Raw genomic sequence first — 22,350 nt, forward strand, 5'->3', positions numbered from 1 at the left:
TGACTGTGTGGTGTCTGTTCTTATCAATTTAATACCTGATAATTCTTGATGAGAGGACTTCATATTTTAGGAATCATTTCCTCATGGAAAGGGTTGTCAGGCACTGAATGAGCTGCCCAGTGAGGTTTGGAGCCCCCATCCCTGGAGGTCTCCAAGGAACAGCTGGACATGACACTCAGTGCTCTGCTCTGGGTGACAAATTGGGGATCAGTCGCAGGTTGGACTCGGTGATTCTGTGACACCCCTGTATGGGCGCAGCAAATCCTCTGGAATACTGGGGAGCAGAGGCTGGAGTTGGGCCTCCTGAAGCATTCCCTGGCACAGCCTGTCCCATCCCTGCTCGCAGATAAACTCCAGGGAAGTCTTTACCCTAAATGGCCGCGAGCGGCGGCTGCTGTGGGCAGACGCTCCGAGATGACTTGCCTGGTGAATAGAACATGATGTTTTGTCTTGCTGAAACCTCTCCTCAGTGCAGGACTTGAGCCACGGAGCTGCCACGGGTGACTCAGAGCTGAATGTATGAATGTACATTTTCAGCGAGGACACTTTCCGTTTTCTTTCAGATGTTGCCCCAAATGCAGTCATTTTTCATTGAAGTAAAAATTCCTTTTGCTCGATTATTTTCCTTCTGCCTTTTTAATGGCTTGAGAGCAACAGCTCCCTGTGCTGTGGTTGTTTGTGACTACTGCTCTTGGGCCTCTTTTAATCATTTACCTTAAACTTCTTCTCCTGCTTGTACCGGTTTCATCTGGTAAATGCCTTAAATTTCAAAAACACCTTGAAGTGTGTTTTTTAAATAAATCAATGGGGGGAGTGGGTGGTGTCCTGACTTCCCTGTTTCTGACTACATTAATAAGAGAACCTGACCAATACTTGCTTTTGTCCCCTAAACTTCATGTAAAAGCTCTTTGCAGCCCCATTTATTAAAAAGAAAAAAAAAGCCAACTCATTTGAGCAGCTCAGCTGTGAAACTGTCTGATCATCTTATTAATAGGTTCTTTAATTAGGTGTGGGATTTTTTTTTCCTCTGAACTTATTTCTTTTTCTGTAAGGTGACGAGAAATTCCACCCGAACGTGAGAAAACTCCTTTGCTGCCAGGATTGAGCTCTGGAGCAGGTTGCAGTTGTGGGGGGTTGTTGTAGAGTTTCCATCCTCAGAGACCTTCAAAACCCAGTACAAATAATCCAGAACTCTGAGGACTCCAGTGCCTCGAGTTCCTGAGCCAGGAACCTGACCTGTGACCTGGAGAGCTCTTCCTGGATTGCTTTAACCTCCTTCGTGTGATGTCATGTGGGTCAGTAGTGATCTCATCTGCCTTAAAGCTCTTAATGCTGTCCCCAGCATGGATAAACCTTCCCAAATTGCCAGGGCAAAGTGTATTTTGGGTTCTGGGGGCAAAATAACTTGAGTCTTGCCCTACTGTACTGTCCTATCCTCCCCTCTTTGCCCATGTCCTGATCTGATAAGATATGAACAGACTGACAGGGAAGATGTTCTGGAGCAGATTTTGGTATCACATGTGCTGTGGTGATTTATTTATCTCTTTCATGACCTTTGAATTGTAGGATCTCACCTGCAAGGCCCTTGCAGCTTCCTACTTGTACTAGGATGTGTCTTTCCAGCCCTCACTTCCCAAGTGTCCTCCCAGATGTATCCCCCACCCCTGTGTTCTCAATGTGCCCTTGTCCTGGCTCTCCCCAGCACTCTGCACTGTTTGCTCCCGTCCTGACTTTCTGAATTCCTGTCTGACAGTAAATGCTGCTTCCCAGACCTTTCTGGTTACTGAAGATGGGTTCTTCCTTTTCCAACCCATCTCCAAACCCTCATAATGCAACCTGTGCAAGACTTGAGAGTGCAGGTGCTTCAGGAGCAACAGGGGATCATCCACTAAAAACAAAACTCCTTGTAGTGTTCAGCCATGAGGCTTTGTTAATATTCATTAGGTGAATATTTCCCTGGAACCTTCACTGGAGAATATCTTGGATACTGCTGGATGAAACTCTCAGGATTCCATTGACTCATTTCTGAAGAATATGGCAAAATTTGCTCCTTCCCTTCTGTTGAGTTGTGAAGCTTCTGAAAGGCAGTGGAGCAGAGTGGGCATCCCAGGAGGCTGTTTAAGGAATCCACCTCCCTCTCTCCCAGAGAGAATAAGGATGAGCTGCTTTTCCTCTCCCCACTCTGCTCACCACCCACCCCAGCTACCTCAGCAGATGATCTCAGAAATCCAAGTGCTGGCCAGGGCACAGGGATGGGCAGCAGGATGGGTTTTTTTTTTGTTGTTGTTGTCAGTTCTCCCTGGCTGCACCTCAGAATAGAATTCCACTAGACCAGAGGATCTGGGACACTGAGCAAGTGGACATATGCTGTGCCTGAGGCTTTAGCTTGTCCATGGAGGAGGTTCAGTGGAATTATCTCTGAAATGCAAAATCTTGATGTTCTTTGCTTGGAGACTTCCTTGGAGCTGTGATCAAGGGCTGGACAAGCCTCAATCCTGCACTGGGAGGGAGGGAAGGGCTGTACCCACTTTGCTGGTGGGAAGCTGAGGAACAGACTGGAACAGGTCAGCAATGGAATTGGGACTTGATGCTGAGTTTCCTGTGGCCAGTGGAGCAAATCCTGCCTGGAGCTGCCAGGACTGGACACAGCATGGCTGTCGGGGAGGGAGGGGGAGGGAAGGGCAGAGCTTTGTGCTTCCTGGCTTTGACTCAGCTGAGAGTGTCTGTGATCACACCTGGACTTTTTTCCTTCTTTTCAGGGATGCTTGAATACGACCCAGCCAAGAGGTTCTCAATACAGCAGATAAGGCAGCACAAGTGAGTGTTACCAGTCCTTCTCTTCCTGCTCCTCCTGTACCTGTGCTCCTGCTCTCACCTTCTGTTTCCTTTTGACAGCAGACACATGGAAGTCACTAGATCTCCTTCCTCCAGCTCTGCTGGGGCTCTGGCAACCTCCACTTGGCTTTTTTTCCTCCTATTAGAGCATCCGGTGAAGCACTGGAATTGCTAACCAGTAAATAAGGAATATGTTGGAAGTCTGTTTGTGGTGTGCCTGCTTCTGGATAATTAAGGGTTCTGGATAATTTTTTCCAGAGGCCAGCAAGTACTAATGGAGCAGAACAGGAGGTCCTGAAGGCTGTGTTATTGAAGTAGGGCTGTTCAGTAACGTGTGTTAGTTCTGGCCAGTCTAGGGACAGAAATATCCCCTGGTATTTGCTCCATATGGAGTCAGTATGTGGAAAAGCATTCCAGGACAATAGGAAATTTTTTTTTCTTTCTTTCCCTTTAATATCACAGTCCTCCCTCCCCCATATCCTCCCCCATTTTCCATGCCATAGTCACGGGGCGGGGGGGGAAATGCCCCGTTATCACTGAGGATTTTTTTTAAGGATCTGTTTGAACATGCTGGCTCCGAGCAGAGATTTCCTGGGCGGATAAAAGTACAAGAACAAAAAGCATCATGAGGCTGCTTCACTGCGGAGGCTGCATTAGCTTATCTCCTCTTGGAATGGGAAGTGCTTCTGAGGACAGGCAGAGCTGCCTCTGGACTGCAGCTGCTTGGCCTGTGAGCCTGCCCAGATCCTTCTGGGAGCTGTAAAAACAAGGATGTGGTCCAGGGTGGTGCTGAGCCCACTCCATGCTGCAGGAACAGTGCTGCTTTCCACTTGTGTCTTTGGAAAAGCCATGTGCTGTCAGATGATGGTCCTTGGGAGGTGCCCAAGCAGGCACAGGGAGAGCCTGAGAGGCTTGAAGTGCACTGGGGCTCTGCAGGAAGCAAATGGAACCAGCTCCAACAGGGCTTGGAGGGACCAGAGTGCAAGCAGGGCTGGGGGGGCAGGGTTTATGGAGCTGCCCAGGCGATTAATTAAATGTAAGGATGACTCTTTTGTAGTAGTCATGCCCCCGTGCCTGGGTTGTTTCAGGAGCTCTGGGTGCTGATGGGCACAGGCATCTTCTATTTGCAGCTGCCTTTCCCTGCACGTGCCTCCCAGCACCAGTGGCAATGACCAGAGGGGATCAGTTTGCCATGCTCTGTCAGGAAGCACTGCAGAGAAGCAGGAATTAAGTCTATGGAGTCATCAGTAGGTGTTGAGAAAAGCACTAAAAGCACTTCCCTTCCTGTGGCTGCAGTGGCCACCCCTGAGCTCAGGAACTGCCCTGGGCCCTCCATGGGTCACTGCCAGGTGACTGAGCTGGTTCCCCAACTCCAGATACTCCATTTTGCCCTCCTCCCATGTGGTAGTGATTTTTTGTGTCAGCGTTGCCCAGCTGGAAGCACAGAGGGGTCTCCAGAGACACTGCCTGTAGTTAGAAAGCTGGAGAAACTGGAGCACACCTCTGGCACAGGGCAGCCACCGAGCTCCTCAGCTGCTGTGCTGATGCTTTTCATCCCACAGCACTCAAAGGGGCTGAGGAAAGGCTCTACCTGCAAACCCAGGAGCATTTCCAAGGCTTAGGCTCTTATTAGTTTTGTGTGAGCTTAGCCAGTGCTTCTTAATAGGCTTTTCTCCCCTATTAGTAATTGCCTCCTTCCTCCTGCTGTGGCATCTAGTAATTACATCAAGCACAGCAGAGCTTGTGGCCTGGGCCTTGGATGTGTCTGTCCAGCTTCTTTTTGTGCTAAAGAATCCAGAGCTTGGTTCTCCTGCCTTTTCTTTAAATAGAAGCTTAGCCCTGATGCTTAACCTGACCCTGTTTTTTTTTTGTAAATGGAACACAGCAGGCAGCCGTTCGGGTATTGGCAGAGGGGTTTGGGAAAGCACTTTAGTAAGAAGAGGTTTGATTTCTAGAACCCTTAGATTTCATGTATTGGAGGGAGTAAATCATTAATGATTGTGGCTTTCTATACACTCCTCCCCTCAAAAGCATGTGCTAAGGGCAGGAACTAAAACAGAGAAACATCAAGCGACTTCCCCAGGCTGCCCTGCTGCGATGGATCCTGTCTCAAACCAGAATCACCCCGTGCCTTTCCATGCTGCTGGAAGTCTCCTTTTATGTCTTTGAGCTGCTCTTCCCGGGGACTCACTCATATGGACAGTCAGGATCATCAAAGTGCTCTGAAATCAGCAGGAGCAGCCCCTGGGCAGCAGTTTTGCACTCAGGATGGTGGGAAGGGGCAATGTTCCCCTGCCCTGTGGGAAGAGTGATCCCAAGGGAAGCATCACAGGGCAAGTCCTGCAGCCACAGAGTTGAGGCTCAGGATCGATCCTTCCCCACTTCCCCTTCCCTAAAGTGTGAAGGCCCTTGCAGTGGGATCAGGGATAAAATCAGTAGCTCAGGGCACTGAGAAAGCACCAAGGGAGCACAAAGTGTTATCCCATAGGGAGCAGAGCTGCAGGAGGCAGGGAAGGCATCCAGGCAGCCCAGCAATGATAATCCAGCCATTCCTCCCATTATTCCTGTCAGCTATTCCAAATGCTTTTGCCCTGCAGCAGCAGAGGAATGCTGGAGGAAGAGTCTGCTGAGTTTCATCCCTGCCAGCTGCCTTCCTCACTCCTGCAGCTGAACTGCATTAAACTCCTGTCTCTGCACTTTTACTGGAGCGGGACAAAGCAAAATGCTGCTCTGTTCAACCCAGTCAATGCAGAGCAAACCTGGAGCTAGAAATGGAAATGAGTTAAACTTCTCCCAGCCTGTCATCTCAGAGCTTAGGAACTGCCAGAAGCTGACCCCTGAATAGCAGTGGAAGAGCCTGAAAACCTGCTTTCCCTGGAAGGATCTGAGTGGGATGATGTTCACTGGAAAACCAGTGCTCACAGCTCAACTTCATGAATATTTGGTGCTCCTGGAATGGGGATTGTAAGGCAGGGAGGAAAAGCTGCCAAGAGCTAGGGAGTTCCAACCTCCTCCCTATGGATTATCCACCACCTCCCCTCTGCCCCGTGCTTTTGCTGAAGGGCTTCCTGCTTGTACACTGCGTTTTGTTACTAATTCACTGACCTGCTGCAGCACTTAAAGTGATGAAGTGGATGCAGAATTCTACCTCTGTCCCTTGTTTCCAAGGCAACCATCTTCCCTTCCCTCTCCACAAGTGTCACACTTAATTTGTTCAGGCGCAGATCCGATTGCAGGAGTTCATAGCACGAGAAGGGAGGCACTTCCACCTTTTATTAGTGGAGGTGCAAATTAACCTGCAGGGCTGGGGTCTTCTCCTGCCCTTCTGGAGCTGCTGTGCTGCCTTCCCCAGCACCTGCAGGGTTTGGAGTATGGCTCTGGGATGCTGTGCTGTTCAAGCCTGAGTACCAAACCCCTTGGAAGTCTGTGTGGTGCTGCTGAGTGCTCCTTTGCAGGAGCTGACTGTGCTCCTGAGCTGCATTTGAGGGAGGGAGAGGCGCTTCTCTGAGCCTCTGCTGCTGCCTGTGCACTTGTGGGCTTTCCCCATCTCTTCTCTGTAGTGCCAGGCAGTGATCTCCCCTCGGCAGGACACAAAGAAGCATTCCTTCTCCTTCCTGAGGCACCTGGCTCAGTCTTCCTGCCCTCTGGCAGCACATGGAAGGGATCTTTGCTTCTTTTACCCACATTCTGCAAATCGGTTTTGTAACGTGGTATGTTAAAGGACTGGATCTCCAGAACTCCTTGTAGGAGTCTGAGCCATCCCTGCCACCTTTGGTCGTGCCACCAGGTGGGAGAAACTGCTGTTTTCATACTTCTGTTTGTTCTGAACCTGCCTGAGGAGCTTGGACATCTCTTGATCCAACAAGAGCTGGAGTGGTGATTGCAGGGACACTGCTGGCGTGTGTTGCCTTTCCCTGGGACATTGTGTGCCTTCCACGATTGCCTGTGAGGGAGCTGAGCTAAACTGGAACCCTGTTCATTGCTGCTTGTGGTGACAGTGACCTTCCAGGGAGCTTGAGGCCCTTACATGGCATCACAGGAGGTGGAGAATTGCTCGTCCTGACCCTGGCTGGCAGGGCAGGGATCTGCAGCTTGGCATCTGCTCTCAGAGAAAATCATCCCTGTGCAAACCAAGCCAACTGCAATGTTTGTGACCCAAATGGGAAGTGAATAGCTGGGAGTGTTGGAAAGCTGCAGCTGTGCTTACAAGATTCTTATTTTAACCTTGCTTATACCAGGACTTGAAAAGAGCAGAGGGAGGACTTGTGATAGGAGATCTGAGCTTGGGAGCTGCAAACCAAACGAGCTCATTAAGCACTGGGCAACCCAGATTCCTCTTTTCCTTCAGTCCTTGACCCTTGCTGTCTTATCTCCCTGTGGCTGACAGCAGCTGTCTGGGCACCACTTCTGCCTGGCAGGATCACAATTAACGCTTGTGTCGCTGCTGGCCGGGGGTTCTGAGCTTTGCAGGCGCCTCAATGAGCTTGGGGAATAGGAAGAAATAATCCCTTACTACTGCTTTCACTCTGAAGCGTTTCTAAGCCACTCCCAGCCCTTTGAAACAGAGACCAGAGAGGAATCTGCCTCTTGCAGAGGGATGTTCTGCACAAGGGGCTGCTTCTGAGATAGCCAAAATCTTTTCTTCGCCCTCAGGGTTAAAGCAGCTGCCACAAGTACCAGGTAACTCTGTGTGTGCCAGTGCACTTGGCTCAGAAACCATCCCTGAAACCGAGAATAACTGGTGGAACAGGGCACTCATCAGCAGGGCTCTGACCCAGCCTGTGTTTTGGGTGGTGCTGAGGGCAGGGTTGAAGAGGAGCTTTATCTCATGGCCATTGCTGACCAGGAGGTGCTGCTTTCTGGCTCAGGCAGTGGTTTCCTGAGGCAGATGAGGGTGTTCCAAGAGCCAGTGGTCCTCAGCTGAAGAGCAAATCTTCAGTGACAACCTCCAGCACCAGCACAGAAAGCGGAATGTCTGTCCCTGCTGGAAAATCCTTGCCAGAAAATACTCCACTACTCCATACAGAATTGCTCGAGGCTCCTTCCAAGAGGTCTTTGATTTTTCTTAGAACTTCAATGGATTTCTCTTCTCACTCTCTGTCCTCATTACCATATATGCATATGCAAGTGTTTGAAATCACCTCCCGGAGGATGGAAGCATAATGACTGGAGTACAGTGATTCAGGTTTCTGCTGCTAATAAAAACCTATTTTTACTCTCCTGGTAAGTAGGACAGGAGGGAAGAGTGAGGCAGAGCTGAAATACAGCAAAATAAAAACACCAGTTGCCATAGACTTCCAGGCTTTTTCCCTTTAAAATTCTCCTTTTAACAGCAGTCACTCTGATCTCATTTGTCCTGGATATTCCCTTCTCCCAGGATCTCTGATGTTGAATTTGGATCCCTCAAGCCCCAGAGCCCCTGGCAAAACCAGCTGGTGGCTCCTCTGCCCCTGTGCTGCTGATCCTGCCAGGCTGGATCAGCCCAGGCTGGATTTGCTGTCTTGGCAGTCGCTTCCTCCATGAACACAGTCTCCAAGGAAGGGAAATAGATTGATCTGATTAGGAGAGCAGTGTGCCATGCACGTCACCAAGGAAGCCATCCATGGGATCTGTGAAGAGCCCTGGGCCAGAATTGAGTTATGCTGGTCCTGGTCCCTTCCTGCCACTCCAGCAGCTGGGATGGGCTTTGTTTAACTCCTGTAGTGCTCCTTTAGAGACCAGAGGTGACAACTGCCAGCTGAGATCTGCAGCAGTTCCTGTCCCTCTCCCCAAACAGCACTTTCCTCCCTGCAGACAAGGGGCTGCCTGGCTCCAAAACTCCATTGCTGCAGAGAAAACAGTTTAAAGATGTTGACGATGAAGCAGTTTCTGGATGAGAGTTCACCCCTCCCTTGAATCCTGCCTGATTTGTCCCAGTAGCTGCATTTCCATTTGTTTATCTCCTCACTCCTCGCTTTTCCTGATAGTTTTGTTAGAATCCCACTTTTTTTTTAGGCCGACTGTCAAAGCAGTGTAAGACTAGAACAAAATGATAATTACAGCTCTGCGCAGGAGGTGCCTTCAGCCTTCCTTCCTGAAAGGAATTTGGAACTGGGGTGATAAAAACCAGATGGCTCAGGTTGGTGAGAGTTCTTGGGCTGGCTCAGGCCCTCCTCTGTGGTTGGAGGCCAGGAGTTACTGGATGCCAACTGCAGGGTAGGAGCACTTGTGTCCCTCAGGCTTGTGTGGGCTGGAAAGGTGTGTTAGAGGTACCTGGGTCTGGAGGAACCTCTGCTCCAGTCCACATTTAGGGGGTCACTGGGAGTGTGGAGGCTCCAGCAGCACTTCCAGGAAACTTTGGGTGCCCACATGCAGCAGTGGGAGATGTCCCAGACAGTCTGGAGTCAGAGCTCTGCTATGGGAGTACGATGAAAACCTAAGGGGTTTATCCCATCTGGCTCTGGGATGCTGTTGGGAAGCAGCCTGCTGGATTCCTGATCTGATTAAGAACAGCTTTCGGAGCTGATATCCTTTCCTGGCCAGATGGCAGCACAGGGTTTGGTGGTGATAGGGGTCCCTTGGGACAGGGGGGGATAAAAAGATAAAGTAGAAGCGTTTCTGCTGTGGCCTTAGTGCAAACTGGCTTTTAGAGGAAACTGCTGCAGTAACTGCCCCTCTCCTCAGGCTGAGATCCTGCAAACTTGTGTCTGTAGGGCTGGATCAGCCTTAGCTTCAGGATAGGGGAAGTTCCTTCTGTTCTGCTTGCTTGGATAATAAAACTCAGGAGCTCTGGCAGCTCTGCTGATAGGTTTTGACTTACAGGTAGTTTGGGCTGGAGTTGGTGATGGAGAGAATGGTCCTGAGCTGCATGTCCAGGCCCTGAGCTGCCTTCTGTGCCTGTCCCTCTGTTCCTGTCCTGTTCCCACTGTGTCCTTCAGCACACTCCAGTACTGACACCTGGCCAGACCTTTTGGTTCCTCCTGACCTGCCGTGGGTGGAGCTCCCAGCTCGGAATATTGGGGTGGGCTGGGGCCAGCCTCATTGGAGGGCTCCTGCATGCCTTGTGCACTGACCCAGCTCTGCCCTGCGGCTCTCTGCAGCTGGTTTAGGAAGAAACACGCTCAGGCAGAGGCGCTGGTGCCCATCCCTCCCAGCCCCGAGACGAAGGACAGGTGGAGGAGCATGACGGCGGTGCCTTACCTGGAGGATCTGCATGGCTACAATGAGGAAGAGGATGATGACTTGTATGACATTGAAGATGATATCATCTACACTCAGGACTTCACAGTACCAGGTAGGGGAGAAGTGGTTGTGGGGGATTTTTCTGTGTTTAGAACTTTTTTTTTAGGAGAGGCCTCGAGGTCTGAATAATCTTTTCAGCAGAGGAGGAGGTTCTTGGTTGTGGAATGGTGTGAGTGAGCCATGATGCTCCAGTCTCCTCAGTCCTTGATTTGATCAACCAGGGTGCCCCTCCCAGTGTTAGCCCTGTGCCAGCTTCTTCCCTTCTCCCAGGAACAGCTGCTGCTGGACTCTGCTGTTGAGCACAGTTAATTCTTTGGATCAGTTTTGCTAGAATTAGTTATTCGTGAGCAGAGCCCTGAAATGACTCTGTCTTCAGGGTATGTGGCACACCTGGGGAATCCCTTGAAGGCTGGGAGAGTGGTCCCAGCCTGGCCCTTGCCTTCCCCAGCTCCATGTCCATCCCAGCCTGGCCACCACCAGTGTTCCTCAGCTCCATATCCATCCCAGCTGAGCAGGGTGAGCCCTGTGCAGGCAGGTGTCTGAGGTTAAGGATCACACTGGGAGCAGTGACACCAGGAATTTCACCCTCCTCAAACAAACTGCTGCGTTTAAACCCAAATCAGAGCTGTCATGGCAGATGACAGGCAGATTATTGGAAGATCTTCCATGTTCTCTATGTCATTTGTGCTGTTTCAGAGGGATTAGGGACCTAAAAGAAGAAGGGGGTGGTGAAGTGGGATGTGCAGTGTTTGTGGTGGGCAGGAATCCCCTCAACACTGGGAACACAGTCATGGGAGGAGCAGCATGAAGAGGGTCCCAGCACAGACCCTCAGTGGGTTTGTGAGGCATTGCAGAGGTGGGGGCAGCTGCAGAGGGAATAAATGTTAATTTTTCCACCAAAGTCTTCCTTCAGCATCCCTTTGAACCTGCCCAGTGCTGCATTTCTAGTAGTGATCCCATATTAAAATATAAATTAAAAGCCCCCTTGTACATGGGGGATCAGTTCAGCTGTGGCTCTGTTGGGCAGCCAGAGCAGGAGTGTGGAGTGACTCATGGGTGGGGGTGGGTGTTGGGTTTGAGGGGGAAGAAAGAGGAAACCTCATTAAATCCTGTGTTCTTCAGAGGAAGAAGGGGCTTTGAGGAAGTGCTTTCATTTTTAAAGGGTTATTTAAAGATTCATGCAGCTCTGTGGGGAGATGTAAATGTTCCAAGCCCCTGGTTCAATCGGTGTTAAACATCCCATCCAGGGAAGTGCTAGCAGAGGATGGAGGAGAGGATGGCTGTGGCCAAGAGGCAGAATCCTCTCCCCACTCTTGTGCAGTGAAGGGATGTGATGGTCCTGCTTGGTGCTTTTGTGCTGCCTCAGGTCTGGAGGCTGAGCTCTGCTCTTTCCTGTCCTACATTAACCCCTCCTCTGCTGCAGCCCCATCCTGCAGCACCTGCTCCTGCATTTTTCAGTCTGAGGCTTGAAAATACAGCCAGGACTGAAGCTTCTGAGCCAAGCCTGGTTGTCAGGAAGGTGCATTCCTGGCTGCTCATGATGCCTGTGTGCTCAGTCTGACAAACAGCGATTCAAAAGCTCTTTGCAGTGTTGTTTTGAAACCTTTTTTGGTGCCTGAATGAGCTGGATGCGGAGCCATTAAGAATGTGAGGGGTGGCAGGGATGAGCAGCCACATTTCTGGTTCCTCTCTCAGCCCTCCCTTTATTTATTTTATTTTTAGCCCTGCTCGTGGTAAGGGTGAGGTGGGCAGGAGCTGCTCGGGCAGACACAGCGCTGGGTCAGCGGTTCCGCGGGGGCAGCAGTTGCCAAGACTTCAGCCCGTGCTGAATTTTTATTTTCATTAATTTGAACGTCAGCAACTGTCATTGGTGAAGGAGGTAAAATTAGCTCACGATTCACCTCCCTCCTTGGTATCCATAATAGACTCCCGGGACTGTGCTTTTGAAGCAGGGAAGGAGGGGAGGAGGGAAGAGTCACACAAAAGACAAATGAGCTGTTTGGATAGATTCTTTTTTCCCTCCCCAGTCAGAAATGTTAATTGACTTGGCCCGAGTTCAGCCGAGGGAGGGGAAGGAGAAGTGTTCAGCTTTGCTCTGAATGAGGTTGTTTGAGGCTCTGCAGTCCTGCCAGTGGGATGGAGGGATGGGAGGAAAAACCTGGAGCTCTGGGGTGCTGCAGCCAGGCTGGGCTGTGCTGGGGCTGCAGCCTGACCCACATGGGCCCCCGAAGGAGCCCCATGCCTGGGGGCTCTGGGGCCAGTGTGTCCCCCTCTTCTAACTTGGACCCCTGAGCCCTTGCCAGCCATCACTGCTCCAGAGGGGTCAGGCACTGGAGGAATCCATGAGCTTCATGCTCCTGAGCCTCCTGCTGTACCAGTCACTGCCAGAGGCACTGGCACATACCCTGAGGGGGGGCCAGAACACCCCCATCACTACAATCCATGTGGTAACCTGGGCCAGGAGCTGTGCTGCTCCAAAGTGCTAGGCTGGACACTGCAGGTGCCACCGGCTCCAGCAGTGCCAGGGTTGGGTGCCCAGAACCAGGAGCTGGCCCTGGCCAGTCAGTCCCTGTCTGTTCTTGTGACAGGAGTGCTCAGGTAAGCAGCCACAAGCCAGTTATTGGGAGCTGTGGCAGCACTGGGAGCCATTGGGAGGGATACAGGGGGAGGTCCAGGAGGGAATCGATTGCACGCGTAACCCAGGATATACATCCACCTCTCCCTCCCCATCTCCAGCAGTTGCCAGGGATGATGTAGCACAGCTCAGGGGTCCAAGGTGGGACCCCCACTGTGCTCCCCCAGAGGAGAAGCAGCTCTCCCACCACCCCTGTGTCCCCCCAGCTCCCAGCAGTGGGGTGATCGTTGGCGCAAGCGGAGCTGACGTCCCGCCCGGCCTTGGCGGAGAAAGGATTGAGCATCCTTTAAAGAAAATTATACATAATCGTCTTACAGCCTTTGCTTCCACTCAAACCTCTGAGTCATAACTGAAGGGCCCTGGAGCGTGACGTTCCTGCTGGAAGGAAATTGCCTTGGCTGGATCCGGTGGGGGGGAGCCAGGGCCCTGATGAAGCCTCTCCTCAGCCCTGCACTGGGCTGGGGGCTGCGCCGTGTTCCCAGTGGGAGCACCCCAGGATGCAGCCACATCTTCTGTCACTCCCCAAGCCAGGAGATGGGACTCAAGCCCCGGCTGTGGCAGCAGGAGATGCCTCTGGAAATGGCTCTTCACCTGCTCTGCTGAGTCACAGGGAGCTGAGGAGGGAGAGGGGCTGATGACACCCATTGGATGTTCCCTCGGGGAACAGTGACACACCTGAACCCAAGCCCTGCCAGGAGAGGCTACACTGCCCCGTTCTGCAAACACACCCAGCCCCTGGGGATTCCACAGCTGGTACCTGGGTCTGGGACCTGCAGAGAAGGCAGGAGGAAGAGGAGTGACCTCGAGCTCCCCAGAGGAGCTGGGCTGCTGCCTGAGGTCTGAGGCAGGACACACGGACAGTCCAGAGAGGAGTGGACACTGTGTCTTTGTGCTGGGGGCAACAGGGGCCAAACCAGTCCTCGAGGGGAGCAGGGAGGGAGGTGCAGTCTCAGGCTCCCAGCCTTGCACATCCCAAGCTGGGGATCCCTCCTCTGCCCTCTTTGCAGGAACAGGTTCAGATTTCCCGCAGGAGCAGGATCCATCCCGGATCACTGGGAAGGGGCTGCTCCTTGAGGGTCTGCTGCCACCCCTCACTGTGGCCGTTCCCTTGCAGGACAGGTGCCTGAGGAGGAGGCCGGGCAGAACGGGCAGAGCCGCGGCAAGGGGCTGCCCAAGGCCGTGTGCATGAACGGGACGGAGCCGGGGCAGCTGAGCGCCAGGGCCAAGGGCGAGCGCCGGGCCAGCGCCTCCTCCAACCCCTCCCGCAAGGCCTGCTCCGCCAGCAGCAAGATCCGCAAGCTCTCCACCTGCAAGCAGCAGTGAGCTCTGCCCAGGTACTGCAGGGGCACGCCGGGGTCTGCCCGAGGGAGCTGGGGGACATCCGAGCCTGCCCCAGCCATGGGCAGGGGGAGGGAGGGAGTTGAGGGGTGTTCTGTAGTCTGGGTCCTGAGCATCCCTCTGTAGAGTCCCTGGTACCCAAGGCCTGGATCCCTGTGGTGCTGGGGGGTGCAGAGCCCAGGGGAGACCCCCCATGCCCTGCTCTGCCCACCTGGCTCTGCTCTATTCTGCCCTGTCCTGTGAGAGCTGATCCCTCTCCCTTCCTGGGCTGTGGCCAGGCTGTGCCGTGACACCCCCTTTCCCTGGCACCAGGGCCCCTCTGCCCTGCTCCCAGCCTCACCACCCACCTGGATTTGGGGAGCACAGAGCTCCAGGGTGTCCCCAGAGAGACCCCCATGGGACCTGCCCCCGGCCCTGTCACCCATGGCTGGGCCACTGCTGTGCCCAAGCCACTTCCAGAGGAAGCTGAGCCCACTCCCTGCTTCCCCCCCTCCTTCCTGCTCCTTCCTCCCCAGCTCCAGGCCCTGTCCCCTCCTTCCCACCCCTCATTCATAACGGAGCCAGCAGTGACTCATGTTCAGCCTCATCCGCCCCCGGCCTCATGCTCGTCACAGCGCTGCTGGGGCTGAGCTCTGTTATCTCCTGGATCACGACCAGCTTTGTGGTGTGAAAAAAGCCCGAAATAAAAGCCGGATCCTCCCCCTGCAGCTGTCAGAGGCCCGTGGCAGCTCCATCTTTAATTCATGGGGGCAGTGAGTCACCTGCGGGGAGTCAGTGCAGCCAGAGCCTGGGATGGGGCTCCCCTGGACCTGCTGCTGCTCCTGCCCCTTCCTGCTCAGCCGCTGCTGGAAGGGGAAGCTCCACGAGGGCTGCCCGAGCTTAGCTGGGTCACTCCCCCCCCCTTAGCCTAGAAACCTTTGGAAAGAAGGGAATTCTCCCTTCCTTGGCATAAATGACATTCCTTGGCGCTGTTTTCTCCTCGGGGTTTTGCTTTGGGCAGGTCTGGGATTGCCTGGCTGAGAGGAGCATGTGCTTTGGGAGCCCCCAAAACCTTCCAGGGATAGCACAGGGATCTCAGGCTCCTCTCTCCCATCCCAGGGTGCCAGAGGGAACCCCGGGGCAGGGTGGAGGAGCAGAGCCAGCACCCCAAACTGGGCACCCCACACCCTCCCTAACCCCCTTCTCTCTGTTCTCCCCACAGCATCCCTGGGCCAGCCTGCGTCCCCCTCCTCACCCCAGCTCTGCCTCTCTCCTGGGACTGGACTGTGCTTGCGATCCAAAAGGAAACCAGAGGAAACCAACCAAGGAGCCCCCCTTCCCTCCCTCCCGCACCCCCCGCTCCGGCCAGCGCCAGGACACGAAGCTGCAGTGACCAGACCTTCCCCCCCGGACACCTGGAGGTTGAACTCTGCAGCTGACAGGACGCTGCCCCCCCTCCCCTCCCCCTGATCACTCTTTGCCAATCAAGACACTGATTCTGTTTTTAATTTTGCGATGGGAAGGGTGGGATGAGGGGTCTGGGGGGAGTGGGACCCTCCCCCCCTGCCGGGCCCCCCCCGGCTGTGTAGAGTCGTGCAAAGCCATTGCCGTGCACTTTATGTTTTAGACTACTGTTATATATTATATATTTTCCTCTTTTTTTTTCTTTTTTTTTTTTGTTTTGTTTATATTTGCGGTATATTTAGAGATTCCTACACATCGTGATGTGTTAAAATAAACCAGATGAGGAAAAAAAAAACCAAAAACAGGTATTAAGACAAAGCAGAACTCTATTACACCTGCATGCTGCACGGGGGCTCGGAGGGGCTCGGAAGGGAACAAGGGCCCAGGAAGGGCTCAGAGCTTGGGAGGAATCTGGGCTCCGAAGGGATCGGGGCACTGGCAGCCACTTGGCTTTTTTTTCTGATTTTTTTTTCCTTTTTTCCCCCCTTTTTTTCCTTTTTTTTTTTTTTTTTTTTTCTTCTTTTTCCTTTTTTAAAGAAAAAATAAAGTGAAAACAGCAGGTGGCTTTCATGTCCTTCCTCCTGCAGCAGGTGGGGTTGGGGGCACGACCAGCCCCAGCCCTTCCTCCTCCTTTTCCTTTTGGAAGGGCACGGCCCCCCAGGCAAACTCTACACTTGTGGGGCAATGCCAGGCCCCGACCCCCCCACCCCACAGCAGACACCATCCCGGGGAGCAGAAGGTAAGAAAAGAGCTCAGAGACGTCACAGTTGGTTGGTTTTGGTTTTTCTCCTTTGTTTATAGACTTAAAAACGCAGAGGTGATGGAGGGAGGGCTTTGGGCAGAGCCTGCGCAGAGGGAAGGGGCAACCCGGCCTCTACTCGCATGCAATGGGGGTTTGGGGGGGCCCTGCCTGTCCCCCCCCCGCTGCCGAGTCCAGGAGCCACAGCCAGGGCTGGGCTGGGGCAGTTTCTTTTTTTTTCTCTTTTTCACCCATCCTTTGAAACACAAATAAAAACCCAATAAAAAGCAAACACCACCACCCCCCCTCCCAACTCCTGGAGCAGCAGCCGCCTCTGTAAAAATCAATAAATATCCTCGAGCCCCCACTGAGCTCCTGGGGTGGTGGGGGACACTGGGGGTCACCCACAGCACACGCTGGGGATGCCCCACTCTGCTCTCACCCTGTACCCTGGGCCAGGGGGCAGCACCAGGGGCAGGCACCGAGCAGCCCCCACCCCTCCAGGGGGTATTTTTGGGGTCCCCGTGGCCGATCCTGCCCCACCAGCCCTTAGGCTGCCACTCTGGGGCCCCCAGGAGGTGTTTGAGCCTCTTAAGACTCCTCCAGGCCCCCTGTTTCCAGTTTAGATCCCAGGCTCCCTGCAGATCTTGGGGGGGATTTGGGATTGAGGAGGAGACTCCCCCTCCCCAAACTGCCCCTTGGCCAGGGTGGCACCGCAGCGTCCCCCGGCGCGGGGACCCCCAGCTCCGGCCCCTTCCTGGCGGGACATCCCCGGCCGGACGAGAGGCTTATTGCTTGTAAAACCACAGAGAGAGGGGACAGCGGAGGTGCCGCGGGGGCTCAGCGGGGCGGGGGCTTCAGCAAAGTCCCTCAGCGCTGACCCCCGGCCAAAGCTCGGCTTCTCCTCCGTGCCCCGACCCCCGGGGCTCCCCCAGCCCAGGCCCTCGCTCCCGGGAGCCGGGGGGCTCGGCCACCCCACGCTACCGGCCCCCCCCATTCTGGGGGTACAGCCAGGGGCCCCCAATGCCCTCCTGGCCTTGCACGGGCCAGGACACCCTTCCTGCACCGGGCACCCCGTGCCGGCAGCAGAAGGGGATGGAGTCCCGAACCCTGTGGGGGCTGAGACCCCCGTGCCGGGGTCTCTCCCCCTCACACTGGGCCTAGACCGTGCTGTGGTCAGGGGGGGCATCACTGGCAGCCACGGCCACCTTGCACTCGGGGGTGTCTCTCTCTGCCGCTTTCCTCAGGTGCCCGTAGAGCCGCTCCTCCAGGCCGCCCGCGATCTTGTCCATCAGCTCCGAGCCGGAGCCCAGCCCCAAGCACCGCCCGGAGCCGGGGCAGTCATCGTCCTCAGGGGGCTCGGAGCCAGCCTTGGCCTCGGGGGCCGCCTCTCCGGGCTCCTCCACGATCACCTGGATCTCGGGGTCAGGCAGCGCCGGGGGAGGCGGGACCCCCTCGGCCGCCTCGGCCGCCTCCTCGTCGCCGGCGCTGACGATGCGGGGCAGGGGGCTGTGGAACCGCGAGTCCAGGGGGTAGTTGGCGCTGTCGCCGCGGCGCAGCGGCGTCCGGTGCCGCTCCAGCGCCGGGTACCGCACGCCGGGGTCGCTGAACTGCTTCGTGTGCTGCCACTGCTTGCGCAGGTGGGTGCGGGAGCGGTGCTTCCCCCGCAGCGGAGACTCGTCGAACTGCGGGTCGTGGCGCACGAAGGCGTTGAACAGCGCGTCCGTCTTCTCGTCGATGCTGTAATCCCGCCGGGGCAGCCCCTCCCGGCCCGGGAACATCTGCCCGTACGGGGACCAGGCCAGGGGGCTGTGGGGACGGAGGTGCCCCCCACCCGCGGCGCCCAGGCTTGTGCTCCCCCCCTCCTCCTCTTCCTCATCTTCCTCCTCCTCCTCCTCCGGCTCCCGGCCCTCGAAGCTCTCGAAGATGGTTCCTTTCCGCCCGGCGCTGGTGAAGCAAATTCGCTTCTCGGAGGCCGTTTGGTCCTTGGGGGGCCCCTCCTCGCCCCCCCGGCTGGGCGCCTCGATGGAGGCGTAGCCGCTGTCCATCTGCAGCAGCTTCCGTGTGCCGGGCTCCGACTCCTCGGGCTTGGGCCGAGCCCAGAACTTCTCCTCGGGGCCTTCGGCATCGTCCAGGGACGGGGAGGGGCAGGGAGGGACCCCGCTGGCGGAGGAGACGCTGTCCCCGCCGTCGCTGCGCACCGAGTCCTGGTCGTTGCTGCGCTCGGAGGCCGCGTACTGCTCCAGCGAGGCGCGCAGGCTCCAGATGTCGTGGTAGGCGCTGGGCTGCTCGGCCACGCCGGACTCGCCGGGGCTGCCCGCGCCCCCCTCGCCCGGCTCTAGCCTGCGGGCACCCCCCGGTGTCACCGCAGGGACCGGGCACACCCCGCGGGCAGCGGGCGGGGATGTGCCGGCCCGGCCCCCGCAGGCTCCACACGGTCCCCCATGCTGTCCCCACCACCGTGCCCATGTCCCAGCCCAACCTCCCCATCACCAGCCCCCCCCCAGACCCCTCACTCCAGACCCGGTTGTCCCACCGGAGCCGCAGAGGTGCGAGCCCCCCATGCCCAGGGCAGCGCGGGGTCCCTCGGTGCTTTCCCGGCGCCCGGCTCACCCAGCCCCGTCCCCTCTTATCTACTGAAAAATACCTGCCGAGAGAGGGTGGGGGGCTGGCGGGGGAGGGCAGGAAGGGGCCCCCCGCGGGGTGGAAGGCCACGTCATCCGTGTGGGCAATGTACTGGATGATGTCGGTCTGGTGGGGGTCCCGGTCCTCCTGGTCCATGCTCTCGCTGGCCGCCCGCTGCCTCTGGAACTGCCGGCGCTTGGGGGACCCTGGGGGGCGCAGGGCAGGGCTGGGGGGGCAAACCCAACCGGCACCACCAGCCCCCCACCCACACATCCCCACCCACCCTGCCCGGCCCCCGGGGCCCCCGCTGACCCCCACCTCTGGTGTCCAGGCTGGACGCCCGCTGGGTGCTCTCCAGCTTCCACTTCTTGATCCTGAAGTAGGGGCTGGCCCCGTCCAGGCTGGCGTGGCGACGCAGGCGGGTGAAGAACTGCAGGACGGTGCCCTGGGGAGGGGTCGGGGGGGGCTCCCCGGGGCCGGCACTGCCCGCCCCAGCTGCCTTCCCGCTCCTGGGTGTTGCTGTGAACTGGGGGTAAGGGGGAGCTGTCAGTGCCCGCTCAGACCCCAGCGTGCCCCCCCAGTCCCCCCATCCCACTCGGCTCCTTTGTCCTCTCCGCAGAGCTGGGCTGCAGCAGATGCACAAATGTCCCCCGGGGCAGGGACGAGGCGGGGGGGCACAGAGCCCGTTTCTAGCTGGATGCCCACAAGTCTCCCTGAGCCCTGGCACGGAGCAGGGGGGCAGGGATGGGGTCTGGGGGAACAGGGAGGGAGCAGGATAGGACCCTTGGGCTGTGCAGGCTGGGAGCCCCTTCCCCTGCCCAGTCCTGCCCCCTGCCCCAGCACTCACCGAGGGGCCCTCCCCGGAGTCGGAGGAGGCAGACGGGCTGGCCTCAGTGAAGCTGGTGTCCACGGTGGAATTGTAGGTGTCCCCGGGCAGGGCAGAGCTGGGGCCCACGGCGTGGCTGGGCATCACTGGCCGGGGCAGGGCCCCCGCGGGGGGCTGCAAGGCAGAGCATGGTCAGGGGTCTGCAAGAGGAGGGGACCAGGAGGGGCCCTGCACCCCAGGACCTCCTGTCTCTACTCGCAGCAATGCCCTGAGACTCCCACCCTGGGCCCAGCGGTGCCTCCCTGGGGTGCTGCAGGATGCCTCATGTCCCACCTGTCCCTCGGGTGCAGGGGGCTCACCTGGAAGATGGCAAGACCAGGCTTGGGCGGGGGCAGGCGGGGGGTCATGGCCAGGCTGTTCTCACTGGACTCACACTCGTGGATGGTGACAATCTTGAGGGCAGGCGGAGGGAGGTGCAGGTGAGTCAGGCGGGCGTTCTTCAGGTGGTGGAAGTCCCCCTCTGTCAGTGTGTACCTGTGGGACAGCCGGGTCAGGAGGGGCAGCCCCAACCCCCTGTCCCCTCCCCAGGCCAGAGCTTCACCTCCTCCCCTTCTCCTGGGTCTTCTTTCCCTGGTCAAAGAGCGCGGCCTCGTTGAAGGAGACGCGCCGGGCGGTGGAGGAGCTGGAGGACAGGAACCGCTCGCTCTCCGCATCCCGGTAGCTGGAGGACGACAGGCACTCGGGGTCCTCAGCTTTGCCCGTGATATCTGCAGAGAAGGGGGTCAGCAACCAGCTCCCCTCACTGTGCTGCAGCCCAGCTTCGCCAGCTGAGGCTTGGCAAACTCGCGGCACTCATGGCCTCAATGCCAGCCTGGAATTCCCTGCTCCCAGCTGCCAGTCCCGCTCCACAGGCAGGGATGGACAGTGGAGGGCACAGGGGGTGTGCGGTGGTCACTGCTCAGGGCTGGGGGTTGCACCTTGGGAGGGGAGGGCCCAGGAGCTGCCTCACCCTCCTCCCTCCCCGGAACTTGGGGTGGGACCGGGGCAGGGTCAGTGCAGCACTCGGGTCACTCACCCTGCGCCTGCTGCGAGTCATCCAGGTACGTGGTGTTGGTTTTCTCGGGGTCATCGCTGGCTCTGCGGAGGGAGGAGGGTCAGAGGTGCCGCCTGGGCCCGCCCCCTGCCCCCACACACCCCGGGGGCAGCGGCATCACCCCTCGCCCACCTGGAGTGCCGGCGGTCGGCCTCGCAGCAGCGGCGGCAGATGATCAGGATGCCCGAGAGCAGGACCAGGGTGCCCCCGATGAAGATGGAGAGCAGGGCCAGGAGCAGCACGTACCCATCCTGAGGGGACACCTCGCCGGGCACCGCCTGCCCGGGCCCGAGGAGCTGAGCCGCGGGGCCGTGCTGGGGAACCCCGGCCCACCCCAAAGCTGCCCCCGCCGCGCTGACGCCAGCGCTGCTCCCCAGAGCCGCCGCCCCCGGGCCCTGCCTGCACCAAGGCAACGGCAGCCGGGGGGGCTGAGCCGCCCGCGGCCCCCGCGCCCAACGGGAGTGGGAACGGGCTTGGCAACAGGACCCCCAGCCCTGCCCCAGCCCTGCCCCACCGCGGCCGTCGGTGCTCGCTCCCCCTGCCCGGCGGAGAGGGGCTGATCCGGCAGCAGCCCCTGAGCCCCCAGAGCATCCCTGCACAGGGCACTGAGAGCTGTCACCCTCTCCCAGCACCGGCAGAGCAGGGGGTGACAGCGGCGCTGCTGCCGTCCCCCCCCCCGAGCACAGACACCCAGCCCCACGGCGGCCACAAGAACCCCACAGCTCCCAACGTGCGCCCCCCTCCCGCGGGACCCCGAGGCTGGCGGCTGGGGAGGGGCGGCGGGGACAGGCGGGGACAGGCAGGGACAGGCAGGGACAGGCAGGACTCACCGTGGCGCTCTCGGTCGCGTTGTCCCAGGGTGTCGGGTCATCGCTCATGGTCTGTCCCGGCCCGAGCGCGTCCTGGGGCGGGGGGAGACAGAGGGAGGCACCGGCCGGGGCGGCAGGGCCGGGCCGGGGGCGGCGGCGGCGGCTCCTGCCCGGCCCCTGCCCGGCACCGCGGTGCGGAGCTGCCGGGAGGGACCGGGAGGGAGGGACCGGGATGGAGAGATGGAGGGAGGGACCGGGATGGAGAGATGAAGGGAGGGTGTGCTCAGGGGAAGGATGAAGGGATGGAGGGTGTGGTCAGGAGGGAAGCAGGGATGGACGGATGGAGGGATGGGGAGGAGGGGGCAGAGCCGCTGCCCCTCCCCAGGGAGCCCCTCACCCCAGCCCGGCCCCCGGACTCGCGGGGGCACAGCCCCAGCCCCCGGCCCCGCGAAGAGCGGCCACAATCCCCACGCCCGGCTGGGGCCGGAGCCCCCAAACGGTGGCTGGTACTGGCGGCCAGAGCCGGCCCGGGGGGGTGAAGTCCCTGCCCCGGCTCCGGGGTGACACCGGGCACCGAGCGCCGCCCCAGCCCCGCCGCCCGGGCCCCCCTGCCCGCGGAAGCTCCGGGGGAGCCGCGCCGGGGGCTCCCGGCAGGGACGGGGGGCAGGTGGCCGCCCCACAGCTCGTGGCGTGGGTGTCGCCGGAGCGCGACGGGTGACGCTCGTGAGTCATCCCGAGAGCGGCTCCGTCACCGGGCGGGGGGGACACCGGGGGGGCCGGGCCGAG

The 22,350-nt window shown here is 57.9% G+C and overlaps 2 protein-coding genes across 3 annotated transcripts in view; one reads left to right on the forward strand and one right to left on the reverse strand.

The window, feature by feature from the left end:
- STK11 (serine/threonine kinase 11) overlaps positions 1-16,952 on the forward strand; it is a 32,604-nt gene extending 15,652 nt beyond the window's left edge. For both annotated transcript variants that reach the window (XM_083880048.1, XM_083880049.1), the window contains exons 8-11: positions 2,760-2,817; positions 9,915-10,108; positions 13,806-14,025; positions 15,231-16,952. In XM_083880048.1, the coding sequence (XP_083736174.1) occupies positions 2,760-2,817; positions 9,915-10,108; positions 13,806-14,014 (461 nt within the window). In that variant the 3' untranslated portion in view covers positions 14,015-14,025; positions 15,231-16,952. The remainder of the gene's footprint in view (positions 1-2,759; positions 2,818-9,914; positions 10,109-13,805; positions 14,026-15,230) is intronic.
- Positions 16,953-17,282: 330 nt separating this feature from the next.
- CBARP (CACN subunit beta associated regulatory protein) lies at positions 17,283-21,653 on the reverse strand. The gene is made up of 9 exons (XM_083880071.1): positions 21,586-21,653; positions 20,888-21,033; positions 20,738-20,799; positions 20,264-20,429; positions 20,022-20,196; positions 19,684-19,836; positions 19,155-19,362; positions 18,859-19,042; positions 17,283-18,554 (listed from the first exon to the last, which is right to left on the reverse strand). Exons 1-9 carry the CDS (start codon positions 21,631-21,633, stop codon positions 17,372-17,374), a joined length of 2,325 nt encoding a protein of 774 aa, XP_083736197.1. The 5' UTR covers positions 21,634-21,653; the 3' UTR covers positions 17,283-17,371.
- Between the last annotated feature and the right edge of the window lie 697 nt (positions 21,654-22,350).

This window comes from Zosterops lateralis, assembly GCF_965231275.1.
Source record: "Zosterops lateralis genome assembly, chromosome: 29".
In the NCBI taxonomy this organism is placed as follows: Eukaryota; Metazoa; Chordata; class Aves; order Passeriformes; family Zosteropidae; genus Zosterops; species Zosterops lateralis.